Here is a 13,387-nt window from a genome sequence, read left to right on the forward strand (position 1 = left end):
CATCTGCGCCCACCTCACCGTCCTCCCCTTGACAAACAGTAAACATCACCTTCGTCCTCTTGCAACCATTCCCTCGACGTCTCACAGTGTACGCATTCGCATCAGGCTGCTGTCAGCATTTCGAGATTGTACCATTGTGAACGGTGTATCCGCAAACATAAACGTTGCAGGATGACAATAAAAGCACTTTTATGTATCGTAGGTATTTGTATAACATTTAATTACCCGCTTCAGGAAGCCTTCGCATCTCATCGATTCCAACATGTGCGCATTGGATCTGCGTTATAAAAAAAGAAAAAAAATACCACTGACCACTGCCGTTAAAGTATTTGTCAATGTTTAAACGATACCCGCCGCGCTGTCTTAGTGGCTATGACGTTCTGCTTCTGGGCACGAGGTCCTGGGCTCGATTAGCCCGGCCGCGGAGGCCATATTTAATTTGATGGCGGTGAAATGCTGAAACATTCGCGGTACTTAGATTTAAGTGGCCGTCAATGAATCCAGGCGATCGAAACTAATCGAGAGCCCCCCGCTACGTCGTCCCTCGTAAACCGTGCTTTCATTTAGAACGCTGTCAGGATTGGGGGCTCAATCCCATCGCTCGTGATCCGTTGTCAATATTGGAGTCCGGCATGAATGAGAAGGTAGCTGGCCCATGCCGTCGTCCAACTTATCCATGCTGAGGACGTTGATGAAGGGAAGGATTGCTCCTCATCGAGAACGAGGAATAAGGGTTTATTTACAGTATTTACATGCAGTTCATCAGTCTAGCATGACTTCGAGAGAAAGTACGTCAAACACGACTGCTTGAGACAGTGTCTCAGTCCAACAGGACTGCTTAAGAAAAGTGTGTTGAGCATCCGCAGAACAGCGGCTTATAAACACTCGGTCCCCCCCTTGATTCCAAGAAGACGGAAACGTTCATCCAGTCATTGTAAACACGCCGCCTTTCCCCGGGAAGGCTTACACACACGCACACACACAGGTGCACGGTCCGGAGCCGACGTCAGAGGGGCTTCATAGAACTCGGAGTTGACCCGGGTAGCGCGCCCGAGTAGTCATTGTCCTGCGTCTTGGTCGGCGCGTGGGAAAGGGTCCCCGACGACTTTCACGCGGCAGCTCCCCCGCTCGCGGCCGATCCGGTTGGCGGTGTCGTGTTGCGGCACAAAGCCTGCTTCGTCGAACTCATTCGGTCCCAATCACGACGAAGCCGTTTAGTTACAATGGCGACGAGGTGACGCCGTGGCTAGAGGTTTGCGGCGGCGCTCCAGGAAAAGAGGACGCCCGTTGGCGCAACTGGCAGGCAAAACTTGAACGTCATCGGGCCGTTCTTAACAACGCTTAGTCACGTAATTTCATTTGATATTATATTAAGTCTGCACGATTCAATTAAAGGGTAAAGCCAACGAAATTATGCTTAACGTAAGAGCAACAGCTTTTGTCGAGCGTGTCCCTTTTGGTTCATCATTGAAGTTACGCAAGTAGTCGGCTTTTGAAAAGCTGGACCGTCATTTACCTCGTATTCGATTCACGCTACGAAATTTCGCGTTTCATAGCTGCGCACTGCCAGACGCGCACTGCCAAATAAAGAATAAAGGAAAAAGAAAGAAGGCTTTGTAAAGAATGCGACTAAAACTCAAGAAGGAAGTTTTGGCCGGCCACAACGTCAACCTTCGAGAGGTCGACGTTGCTGTAAGTGCTGCTGCACGTCTAGTTCAGGTTCAGCCTTCAGGTCCGCCGAGAAAAACATAGGTCCAGACTTTGCACGTCACTTGATGCTTCCGAACGCAGCTGTTTTCAAGAGTTCGTGGTAACATATTTAACGACAGTCTTGTTTGCTCGCTACCAGTACCCGTTCAGAGCTTCCTCTCGTTTCCTCTCAAGTGGCCAGATATGGCGGAAGGGTGGCCACGTGCGTTCGTGGCGCCTTTCTTGTTATCACCGTGGTCCGAGTCGGTTCATGTGCCATGTCGCCGCCGCAGTATATGGTCCCCCATGTTGCGCCTTTGAATGCATTCTATATTTTCTACTTTTCGTCAGATAAATTTCCACGAAGGAAACGACGACGACAGATAAGGGACCTCCGTTGTTATCTTCCACTATGCTGGTCTCAAAGAGTATATGCGTCACCCACTTGATCAGCGATTCGTCCAGTCACCGGTGACAGTATCGCAGATTCGTCTTGTGGCCCACCCCTTAAAAGGCGTCGACTTGCAGCGGTTTTCTGCCTTTCTTCGTCAGACCGTCTCTCGTGGTGCCCCAACATGATCGGTGAGTTGGCCAGCGCGTTTCCTTACGGTTTCCAGTGCATGTTAGTTGCGAAATATTTACTTTCTGAAATTGGGTGTCGTTAATATGTCAATAAACATTTTTTTACGCCATTCTGGGAAACTGTGTAAGGCTACAGGATTGTACTATACCCGGAAGCCTCGTGACTAAGCGTGGGGTAGACCAGTGAGTGCTACAAATTAATGATGACAGCCCCTGTAAAAGAGCTCATTTTAGTTGTAGCTATGGGTTTCGTTCTACAGACTGCGCTAATACGAAAGGATGCGCCTGTTTTGCGTTGCAGACAGTTGTATGTAGCTGCCCCTGTTCTCTGCTCGAAACTGCTCGAAAAAAAATACGCACGACGAACAAATTTGTGAATTCCTTCTTAGTTCTGGCGCTGCAGAACCTTCGAAGGGGTTTACGAATGTGATTTTTCTTCTGCGAGGAACAGTATAGTTCCATTATGCGAGCAGCTTTCGCGCTGCTCCGTCATAAACTTGGTTAATTCGCGACGCCCAATAAATTGCAGATTGGCCATATTTTCTATTTTTTTTATTACTTCCACTCGGACGCTTGCAATGCAAGCGCTTGAGACATGGCATTACAGCAGGGTGGTTGTGTTTGCTGTAATCCGTTCCTCTTGCTTCTTGAATGACTTTACATTTTACTGCGGCTACTACCAACACGGCTTGTATAATTACAGTTGTAAGTTAGCGCTCACGTTGGCATTTGTTTCCGCCCCGTGCGTTTCGATGTAGTTTAAAGGGACACTAAAGTGAAAAATGATTTCTTCTGCATCGGTAAATTACCATTCTGCAACACCAAAAACACCACTCTTATAACGCTAAGGCGTTTGGTAAGCCAGAAAAAAGCGGAAGAACGAAATACGGGTGGCGACGCCTACCCAAGTTCCTGCACCTGGGGGCTGTGACGTCTTGGATTTTGATGGCATCTTCTAGGGCCTACTAATTATCTGTTGCGGTACAGATTGACTACATTGTGTTCTAAAGGAACCAAATACTAAACATGGCAAGTTTTGGGCACCTTTATTTAGCCAACGCGGCCCAAATGCGAAAACATACTTTGGAATCCCTGACATCACGCTGACGTACCGGCGCTGGGGTTCTGGCGCGAAATTCAAATACTGTTACTTGGACCTTCATTTTCTCATCTAATAATCAAACTATTTTTTTTTTCATGACTGCAGGGTTCTCAAACGATGCTTCATGAGTCGAAACTGATTTATTGTTTCGCTTTAGTGTCCCAACTGGCCCACATCATCCGCGCGTGCGTGTTCGACCAATGGATTGCACTGACAGCATTTCATGTTGCGCGGCTGTGCCATAGGACATTTCAGTTTTGCTGGTGCCGTGGTCTGTAACCTTTGCTCCCGAGGTATACTATAACAGCAGTGACAATCGGATGGGACGTGTTCAACACTGTTCTAATTCCAATAGTTCTTTTTTTTTTTCTTGCGTTGCTACACGCAAACCTGGTTGATACGATGAGAGATACAGAACTCGTAGCATTCGAGCAGAAGTTTGCGCAAATACTGGTTGGTCTGTCCTAGACGCCGCATTCTCGGTCGATCGCCCTTTAGGGGATACTTTCTGATTCGAGGAGCGACGTCTGGCACGGCGTCCCACTGAAGCAATGTGCGTTCTTCCCGCTGAGATATGGCCGATCGGTGAGAGCAGAAAGGGATATCGCCGGAGTTGGTCAACCGAGAGTGCCGCTGCAATTTCGCATATGGTTAAAACGATAGATTCTGCGCTTCATGATATCGCTAGTGTATCCATAAAACGTGCTGATATTTTCTTCGAATGCCACGTTAATGAGGAATTGTCTGTACAGCTTTAATATCTGCAGCACGGCTTTACGCCTTGGTAGCCATTTCCTGTTCATTCCTGAGAAAAGTGCTGCCAAAACATTTACGTTCTTTGTGACGGTTCGGCCTTCTATGAGGGCGACCATCTGTTGTAGTGTTTTGTCCTGATCGCCGGACAAAACGCAGGTGCGCGGCGTAGCCCCTTTATTGTTTCCGCTGCGGGACGCTAGACATGTGCGCTGGCTGCGGTTGGCGGCCCGTAGACCTTATGGGCCTCTTCAATTCAGTATTTCATGGTAGCTCTTGTCCGACTGCGTTAGTAACGTTAGGTCAGCTAGCGCCCAGCTCGTTCTGCCGCATTATATATGTGTGTATGATGTCATGATGGCTCGTGAACACTTATACAGGTCCAACTGACAGCACCCCACTACTACGGTCACAGCACCTTACCTCGATACTTCCTTCAACTGCGCTAATTGGGAAGCTTGCACATGTGCGCAGGCGCAAAAGCCTTCAGCTCCGACACATTAGAAGCTGCGCTACTTATTCACCAAAGCCTCGATTGTCATCGCATGCGTTCTCCAATGTCTTCGCAGGTTCCTGCCTGTTCGTCCTGGTTCTGTGCGTGAGCGCATGGGCACAGCACGTGCCCTCTCATCCTGATGACCATATCGACATCTACGGCAACTTCGGCAAGGCCTGGGACAAGTTCCGCAAGGTTTACAGTGAGTGGGAACTCGCTGTCTTGCGTCTCGCGAGGCTCTCTTCACTGGTGGGCCGTGCCGAGACTTTTTCAGTGTAGTCGCTCGGCGACGGAACACGTGCACGTCAAGTGTTTAGGGAGCAAAAAAAAAATTTTGTATCGTGTAGCTCACCGCTCCGAAACTGCAGTTGATTGCAGTTGAGGGACTCGGATTACTTTTAACCGCTTTGAGGGTTCTTCAACCTGCGCATAAGGCCTTTCTGCATTTCGCCTACATCACGAGACTCGAACCCGTGGCCTCGTGCTCGACAACAGAACGCCGTAGACGTTGAACCACCGTGGTGGGGTTTTCAAACCCGCCTTCAGAGCTCACCCGTTGACGTCAAGTTCAGTTCCTACCGACAAAGCTACCGACTCGTACAGTCTGTGAACTATAGAGGCCGTTACCGTCAAGTTCAGTTCCTACCGACAAAGCTTTTCAACTCGTACAGTCTGTGACCTATAGAGGGGAAAATAAGGTACATTTCTTCACTCATTTAGCGCCCTTCTGAGCAATATTTCGTAAGAAAAGTGTCCCTTCTGTCTGAAAGTTCGTTGATATCCTGAAATATAAAATGAAGCGAACAGACGGGACTTGGCGCATGGTAACTTCGACGTTCCCAGGAATCTACATCTAGAACTTCGACGTTCAGTGATGTGTCGCACTAGATTTGCCTAAGACCGTGCAAGCATCGCCGAAAATGATCGATGACGACCTTACCTGTGTCATGAGAATTCAGTTCTGCAGCGAAACTAAAGGTGAGCCTTTGTGAAAGTAGCTTTCGGCAGTCTGTATGCATAAGCAGAGATTTGCTGACACAACGTAGGCAAGCGTCGATGTTCTAGCTGTAGGGTGGAAATTTTTCTTTTTTTTTTTCTGTATGCATTACACTGACCACGAACTTTTCCGCGCGCACTCGCAGACAAGACTTACAGCACGAGCCAAGAGACGGTGTATCGAGAGCAGGTGTTCCGCAGTACCTTCCATTTTCTCAGGACCGTCGACGAGCAGTTCAAGAACGGCACACGCCTCTTCAGTGTCGGAGTCAACCACTTCGCCGACATGGTATGTGCTCGTTTCGCGAGATCCGTTTCGAGGTAATCTCTGACTTATTGTGTGTCTGGCTGAATAAGGTTCTCCAGGCAAAGAATTTTCTCCAATGTTGCTGTGCATTTGGAATAAGCAGCCGCTGCTACACACAGCTATGGAATGGCGTATCGAATAATGGCCAGTGTAATCAAGGGTAAAACGAACGCCGACCAAAAAAAAAAAACATTAAAAGAAAAGAAACCAAGACGTTTCTGCTCCCGTACGGGCGCCTCGATGAGCAATCCAGACGAGTTTTCGTCGAACTTTTGATTTCAGCGGCCAAAGTATTTCGTGATCGCTCGCTCGATCGTGACCGATCGCTCCGAGTGCATTTTACCATTGCACAATATAAGGTGCGGGCAAGCTCCAGTTTGAAGCGCACGGTGCGACCACAGTCGCCTGTAGCGCGACTTCCAAGAGCATGCGTCTCTTACGTGACTTCAACTTTAGAAATTAAATAGCGTCAGTGGATGGAGAGTTTGCAGCCTTATTCTGCATTTCAGGCGGCCTCCGATAGACGCTCGATAGCCATTCTGTACAGACTCCAGAGGAGAAAAAAAAATCCACCGATGAGCTTGCATTCAATCTTTGTAAGAAACGATTGAATTTTAATGCGCATTCTTGGAAGTATACCGCGACGCCAGCGCAACTTCCGACGCTTGGCGTGTCCGCCACGCCTCTGGGCAGCTGTCGCAACCGTACAGCAGCAACGGCCGCGCAGTGATTCCGGTCGGCGGCGACGTCCTGCCGGTGCTCGATAAAAGAACTGCGCGCAGTCCAGGCGCCCCGTGGCGTCATGCGCCATCCCAATTTCCGCTATAGATGGGTGCAGTCGTGTCACGCCGTGCGCTGTTTCACAATGGTGAGTGAAACGCGGAAGGTCGTTGACAGGAAGATACGGTTTCTGCTCGGCGATGATGGCGCTGGCCGACTTGTGCAAGGCTGAGAGCTAGATGCGGGAAGAATGGGGAAACGGGTGTTCGACGGGCCTACAGAATGTCGGTCTAGACCCGGCTGCTGCTACCACCGCACCCCCCCCCCCTTTTTTTTTGTTTCAGTTATATGCTATGCACAGCTCGCCGTCATCTTTGATCTCCTTTTCATTATTTTCATGCACATCTGCATGAAAATAATCGTTTTATTCTGCCAGTATGCTGGCCTGCGGGGCCGAAAGTTGAAGAATGACAATCTTGAAAGGAGCGCTGCGGACAGCGCAGTTAACGACGGAAAATGATCTAGTCGCAGAGTTACTGGATGGCAAAACTCGTCGGCGGATTTTCAGAGGAAATAACTTTTTAACATAACCAGAGCGGCTGTTCATACACCGGTCTGCCTGTCGCTGTTATTATTGTCAGTGTTTGCCCTGTTTGCTGCCATGTACGATCAATCTCGTCCAGCTGTCGCTTCTACAGGCTGAATTCGACGGGTAACGTATTGCGCAGAGCTGCTAGCCGGGGCTCTGACAGTGTACACGATTGGATCCCGAAAGAAAGGGGGAAGCTACAGTCGACTGCGAAGGTGCAATGAAAGTAGCGATGAGCCTGAAATTTACAGGCGCAGCATCGGATCAGCTGACGCTTGACTGGGTATCTGTTAGAGGCCTTCGTCCTTTGGTGGGCCCAGTTGTGTAGGTGATGACTATTGTTGTCCTTCTTGTGCGAGATGTACTCCGACTCGAACTCTTTGTTGCTTCCTTTCCTTCTCTGCGACACGCGCCGCAGACGCCGGACGAAGTTGTGGCCAACTACACGGGCTACAAGCCTCCCACCCCTCAGCAGCTGGCCGATGTCCCGCTGTACGCACCGCTGTTCGGTGACACGCCTGACTCGGTCGACTGGAGGGCCAACGGATTCGTCACACCCGTCAAGAATCAGGGCCAGTGCGGCGCCTGCTGGGCATTCAGCGCAGTGAGTACAACATGCGATACACTCGCGTTTACGTGAATGAATCCGACTGGTTTCGGGTTTCGCCAGCTGGTTGGGCAGGCGCGACTTTCCCAACTCGCTACCCTTCACATTTACGAGGCGCCGTTCAGGTCACCCTAACCGATGGTCCCCAATCTCTGGTCACACACCTGCTGTTCGCTCCCCTCGAATCGCCGACGTTCACGCGAACCAGACAGCCGGATTATGATCCCACTGTATGTCATGTAACAGCCGCGCAAATATGAGAACCGCAAATCCTTTTGGCGCGATTAGGCATCAGAGAAAAAAAAATACTTTTTTTTTTTTTGTGGCTAGTGCATCAGTCTTCCACTCAAAAGGTGCAGCGCATACTTTCTCCTACGACCACGACGTTGTTCACATAAACTTCATGCTATATATGTGGCGCATTCGCTAGGCAATTTAGCTCTTTCACGAATTTCCTGCTTCAAAATCTTTTGCAGTCGGCTGTGGTGTCTTCACCAACGCGCCGACGATTACGAAATGCCGCGAATCAGACATGCAGTAGTCACAACGCCGATGGAGTCGATTACGATAACGTCTGATTGTGGCTCATCGGGCTTCTACATTGTTGGGGCGGCTCGGATTACTTGCGGATATTTAAATCCATGCTTCCTTATACCGTAGCTTGCGCAGTGCCATGCGCCTCAAGGTGCAGTACACTCTTGACGCGTGATGCATCCCCCGTATCGCCAGTGGCGCACGGGGAACGAACCGGGGCTCTCGACTTCGTTGTCCGGGCACCGCATGCAACCCACCCAGCCCTTCCATAAGATACCGAGGAAGCAGTTGAAATCTTCAGGTACCTGAAGGTGCCTAAGCTTTAGTCCTCTCCGATCCCTTTCGCCACGTCTGTGGAAATTAAACGTACGAGAGCGCAGTCCGAGGAACACGTGCGGTCCGATAATTAGTCGAGTGCGCGATCCCTCCATATATCCTAACTTTAAGCATCTCACATTAGTCTTACCGCGTGTCCAGGACACCGATGTACGGTGAAGACTGTTTCTGCGCTATTTCCTTTCCTGGGGAAAACCTCGGCAATTAACTGGCGCTGTATTTCTTCTATCGAGTCCTTTCTTTTTTTTTCTTTTTAGTATTTCCCTAGCAGTAACATGGTGCCAGGCGGATCCATTCGTCACATGCCATATTTCTCGCTTGAGGACGTCAATGCGACAAATGACATGGCTTATCACTTTATTTGTTCACTTACTCAATCTCGCCTGCAGACCGGTGCACTGGAAGGTCAGCTGTTCAAAAGGACCCGCCGGCTGGTGAGCCTCAGCGAGCAGAACCTTATGGACTGCACGGGACCTCGGTATGGCACCAACGGCTGCAACGGCGGCCAAATGGTCGGAGCCTTCCAGTACGTGCAAGACGCCGGAGGATTGGACACCGAGGCCCGCTATCCGTACCGGCAGGGAGTCAGTCTTCGTTGTTTTCTCCGCCGCCGCACACCGAAGTGCTTGCATGGTGCCGCGAACAAATGTTTATGCTTGCATATGCAGCTGCGTGTTGCGTAACTCGCATATGCTAATCGTGCGACATGTGGCCTTTCATATTCGTCGACTCTCATATTCGACGTCGAGAAGTGAATAAAAACATAATTGACGGCAATCCAGTTTCCAACTAGCCGTGCACGTCGTCACCGCAGAGGGTTGGTAAGCTACGCAGAGCGAGGTAGCACAGTAAGCATGCCAAAATTGTCGTTCAGCATTTGTGATGACGGAGCAATACATGAAGGAGTTACTGGCGTCTCATTAAGAAAAAAGGTGGGCTCCTTCTATACTCATTCCGCATGATCGTGGACTGCAAGCTGGGATGCGCACAGATGTCAATTGTCCTGTTCGTATTTCCATTGTGTGTAACGAAAAATTGAGAGCGGGATACATACTCCATGGCGGCAGTATTGTATCCTTGAGCATTTATTTGTGCCAGTTTTTTTTTTCTGGCTTTTGTGAGCAAAGCCCACTAACATCGCGCTTCGCGGTTTTTCCTCCCCCCCCCCCCTGCCATCAGACCAACTTCCAGTGCCAGTTCTCCAACTCTTTCGAGGCCCGGCGAGTGACCGTCACGGGCTACACTCGGGTGCCACCGAGGAACGAGCGCGTGCTCCAGGACGCCTTGAGCAGGATTGGCCCCATCTCGATTGCCATCAACGCCAGCCCGCAGACCTTCATGTTCTACAGGAACGGTGAGATACCCCGCCTGTCCGTACTAGCGTTTCCTCTAGGGAGCCTATGCGTGCGAACGCTGTTTCAAGGGCTTGCATGCGAGAAGGCGTTGTTAACCGCTTTCTTACGGAAGCCACTTTTCCGTAGAAAAGCGGCATCCGTGAGTTGGGACATGTCCTGAGTGGGCGTCGATGAACTTGACGTTGACCTTACAGCTGGAGACGGCGTCGCTGGAGGCCTAGATCATGCGACAACCTACAGAGTTCGAACTTGAAAGCCAACCTACCTTTAATAGGAATTTGACTTGTATAGTGGCATCATCTGAATAAGTTGAAAGCTCGACTTAACCAGACGTGTGTATGTTTAGAATGACAGCGGCCTTCCTAGTCTGACTGTGAGACCACAAATGTGTTAGGTTGGTCTTGATGGCTAATCGTGACGACTTCGAGCTAACCGATGGCTTCGTCTACGCAGGTGTCTACACCGAACCGAACTGCGATCCTCGTGGTCTTAATCACGCCGTGCTGCTGGTCGGATACGGGCAGGACAGGGGTGTGCCGTACTGGATTGTCAAGAACAGGTGAGCTCCTTCACTCGGAACTTCTCTTCATTCAGTGCACCACTACACAATCATACATTGGCAATATAAGTTTCAGACGCACACCTGCGAGCAAATGTATACGGACCACAGAGTCAGCGAAAACACAGAATTTATTCGTCATTAACATGCTTAAACTGATATTGACGACTGTACTGGACAATTGGAGTCATAGCGCAATCCCTGGTCAGTTTACCTTTGCTCAAGGAGGTACTACATGTTGCGTCTGTGGGGCATGTTGTTGGGCAATTTTTGAAAACGAAAATCGTGGGAAACTACTATGGGCATATATTTGAAAGCTGGTATGGCTTTTCAATACAAGCATGATCCACGTCCTTGTTGTTGCAATTGGAGGTTTGCAGATCATACATAATACGCCAGGAATTAGGTTGTCAATGCCACGCACTCTGCGCACGAACGCAAACTGTACTTGAATGTTTATTAAGCAGATACATGAGTGTGGGAAATGTGGCAGTTCTTGTGACATTTCATCCTACATTGGTGCAGTTCTTACAAAAGCGTGGAATGCGTAAGATAAAATGCCGTACTTATTTCATTTATTCAACCAGCTTCAAGAGCGACGTCACCTTACCTCCCGCAGTTCGATGAAATCATTTGTTTATAAAGCGATACGCTGCCGCAAAGTCAAGTCAGATAACGGCTATATTGGTGCAGCAACTACCTCTTACTCCACAGCAAACTTGGTCCAATTCGGTCCATGCATTTCGTAAATTTTTCCTTTCCCCCAGCGTAGGGTAGCCAACCGGACTCTTGAACTGCTCTTTTTTTTTTTTTCTACCTGTGTAGCTGGGGCCCCGGATGGGGCGAAGCAGGCTACATCAAGATCCTGAGGAACCGGAACATTTGCGGCATGTCCGAAGACGCTTCTTTTCCATCCATTTAATCAAGTCCTGTTCTCCGAAGTGTAACGTGACAATGACTGGCTCTGCAATAAAAACACTGACATGACCATTATCTAGCTTTTTATTTGTTTCAGCGTTAATAGAGAGTTTTAGAATAGGGGCCGCAAACGCTCTGGGGCCCCAAAGAAATAGAGTCGAAGCCACTGCGCATGCGCCAGACGCAAATTGCGTTTGGGTTTTGCGTTGGGAACGCTATTTCACAGATTTAGCGAGAGCCCAAATTGCGGCCCAAAAGCTTTGCGTAAACAAACATGGCAGCACCCATCGAAGCGACGGCTCTAACCTAGCACCAAACTGGGTTCGATTCGTGGTAACGCGTGAAGTTCGCAAGCTAGGAGAAGTGACTGCGATTGTCGCTTTCTCTCAACTAGCGTGTGTTATGAAGATTGAATGATTAGACGCCGCTGGCTCCGAATTCGATTGTGGTTTTTATGGCTCGTAGGCCTAACGCGGCTAAGCTTGGCTGGTGAAGGCACGTAAAGTTGGTTTGCTCAAAACAAAGCGCAACTAATTGTTTGCTGCTGACAGAATAACCTCTAAATTGTAATTAATCGCGAATACACGCAAGTCAAAATTACTATTCCTATCATAAAGTTGTATATTTTGTTTTATTTCTAATAGCTTTTCTTTAACACCGTAGTGGTGCTGTCAGCGCAAGACGCTATCCGCTGTTGCGTTTCGCCTGCGACACGTGGTTTTGCCGGCGCGACTGCGGCGGGGCGGCAGACATTTTGGCCCGATCGTCGTCGCCGCAACACTCATCGGCAGGTGTTTCCAGGCGCGACTGCGGCGATGCGACCGCAAGGGATCACCCTCGCATTCCAGTCATTGTGCCCGAAACAGGCGATGCCAAAGCAGGGATCATCCTCTCATTCCAGTCATTGTGCCCGAAACAGGCGATGCCAAAGCAGGGACCATCCTCTCATTAGTCATTGTGCCCGACCGGCAGCGCTACAACAGGGTGCTACGAGATCGTGCTCGACAGGGTGCTACGAGATCGTGCTCGACAGGGTGCTACGAGATCGTGCTCGACAGGGTGCTACGAGATCGTGCTCGACATGGTGCTACGGCAGCGCTTCGACAGTGTGCGTCACCATTAGCCCATTGTACATTCACGTGCTCGTCTTTTGAGGGGTTCCTTCTTGCCCTCAACTGCGAGAGTATAAAAACAGCTGCCCCCGGACGCCAAAAAGAGGGCTCCGATTTCTTCTGTTGAGTGAAGTGCTCTCCCGTCTCTCTACTTCGGTCAACCTGACCGCCAACTCTTTGCGATGTTAAAATAAACCGGTTGTTTTGTTGTTACCAGTCGACTCATGCTTTGCCGGGACCTTCGGATGCTTCCAGTTGTACCCCAGGCCGCCAGGCCAACGCTACCCTTGGGGCTTGCGACCCAGGTACAACCACGGGCGTCAGCGCCGAGTTCCCAACAGATCGTACCAGCGGTGCGATCCAAAACATCTGGTGGCAGCGGTGGGATCGCCTCCGACTTCAAACAACTGTCTGCCAGCGGTGAGATCGCGACAACGGAGGCCAGCAGCGAAGAGATGCAGTTGACTGTATGCTGAGCAGCTCATCGACGATCCGGGAGCAGTGCAACGAGCCCTGTGTGATGACTGGTTGCCTGCAGCGGAACGACTGCGCTGGACTCTTGGCTGCGAGGTTTGGTGAGTGCGGGACTTTCTTCTTCTGAGCTTTGCCAGGCTTTTTGTTAGTGTCAGAAACAGAGCTGGTAATTGTGGTTGTCGTTGCTGCCGGGTTAGTTTGCGGCAAGACAATAGTAAGCAGTAGAGAAAGCAGCATTCAGAGCAGCCATGGATTTGA

General features: G+C 49.9%; 1 protein-coding gene across 1 annotated transcript; it reads left to right on the top strand.

The window, feature by feature from the left end:
- Positions 1–2,076: 2,076 nt before the first annotated feature.
- Positions 2,077–11,618, top strand: LOC142585572 (cathepsin K-like). The gene is made up of 8 exons (XM_075696433.1): positions 2,077–2,271; positions 4,696–4,824; positions 5,765–5,907; positions 7,653–7,838; positions 9,101–9,295; positions 9,891–10,065; positions 10,520–10,625; positions 11,451–11,618. The coding sequence occupies exons 1-8, from the start codon at positions 2,265–2,267 to the stop codon at positions 11,545–11,547; spliced, it is 1,038 nt and encodes a 345-aa protein (XP_075552548.1). The 5' UTR covers positions 2,077–2,264; the 3' UTR covers positions 11,548–11,618.
- Positions 11,619–13,387: the final 1,769 nt, after the last annotated feature.

The sequence above is a fragment of the Dermacentor variabilis genome, chromosome 6 (assembly GCF_050947875.1).
Source record: "Dermacentor variabilis isolate Ectoservices chromosome 6, ASM5094787v1, whole genome shotgun sequence".
In the NCBI taxonomy this organism is placed as follows: domain Eukaryota; kingdom Metazoa; phylum Arthropoda; class Arachnida; order Ixodida; family Ixodidae; genus Dermacentor; species Dermacentor variabilis.

What these genes read in the sequence shown, in the direction of transcription:
- LOC142585572 (XM_075696433.1), top strand. An exon ending in CAAGTTCCGCAAGGTTTACA is followed by an intron (nt 4,825 to 5,764) that starts GTGAGTGGGAAC and finishes GCGCACTCGCAG; the next exon opens with ACAAGACTTACAGCACGAGC. An exon ending in TCAACCACTTCGCCGACATG is followed by an intron (nt 5,908 to 7,652) that starts GTATGTGCTCGT and finishes CACGCGCCGCAG; the next exon opens with ACGCCGGACGAAGTTGTGGC.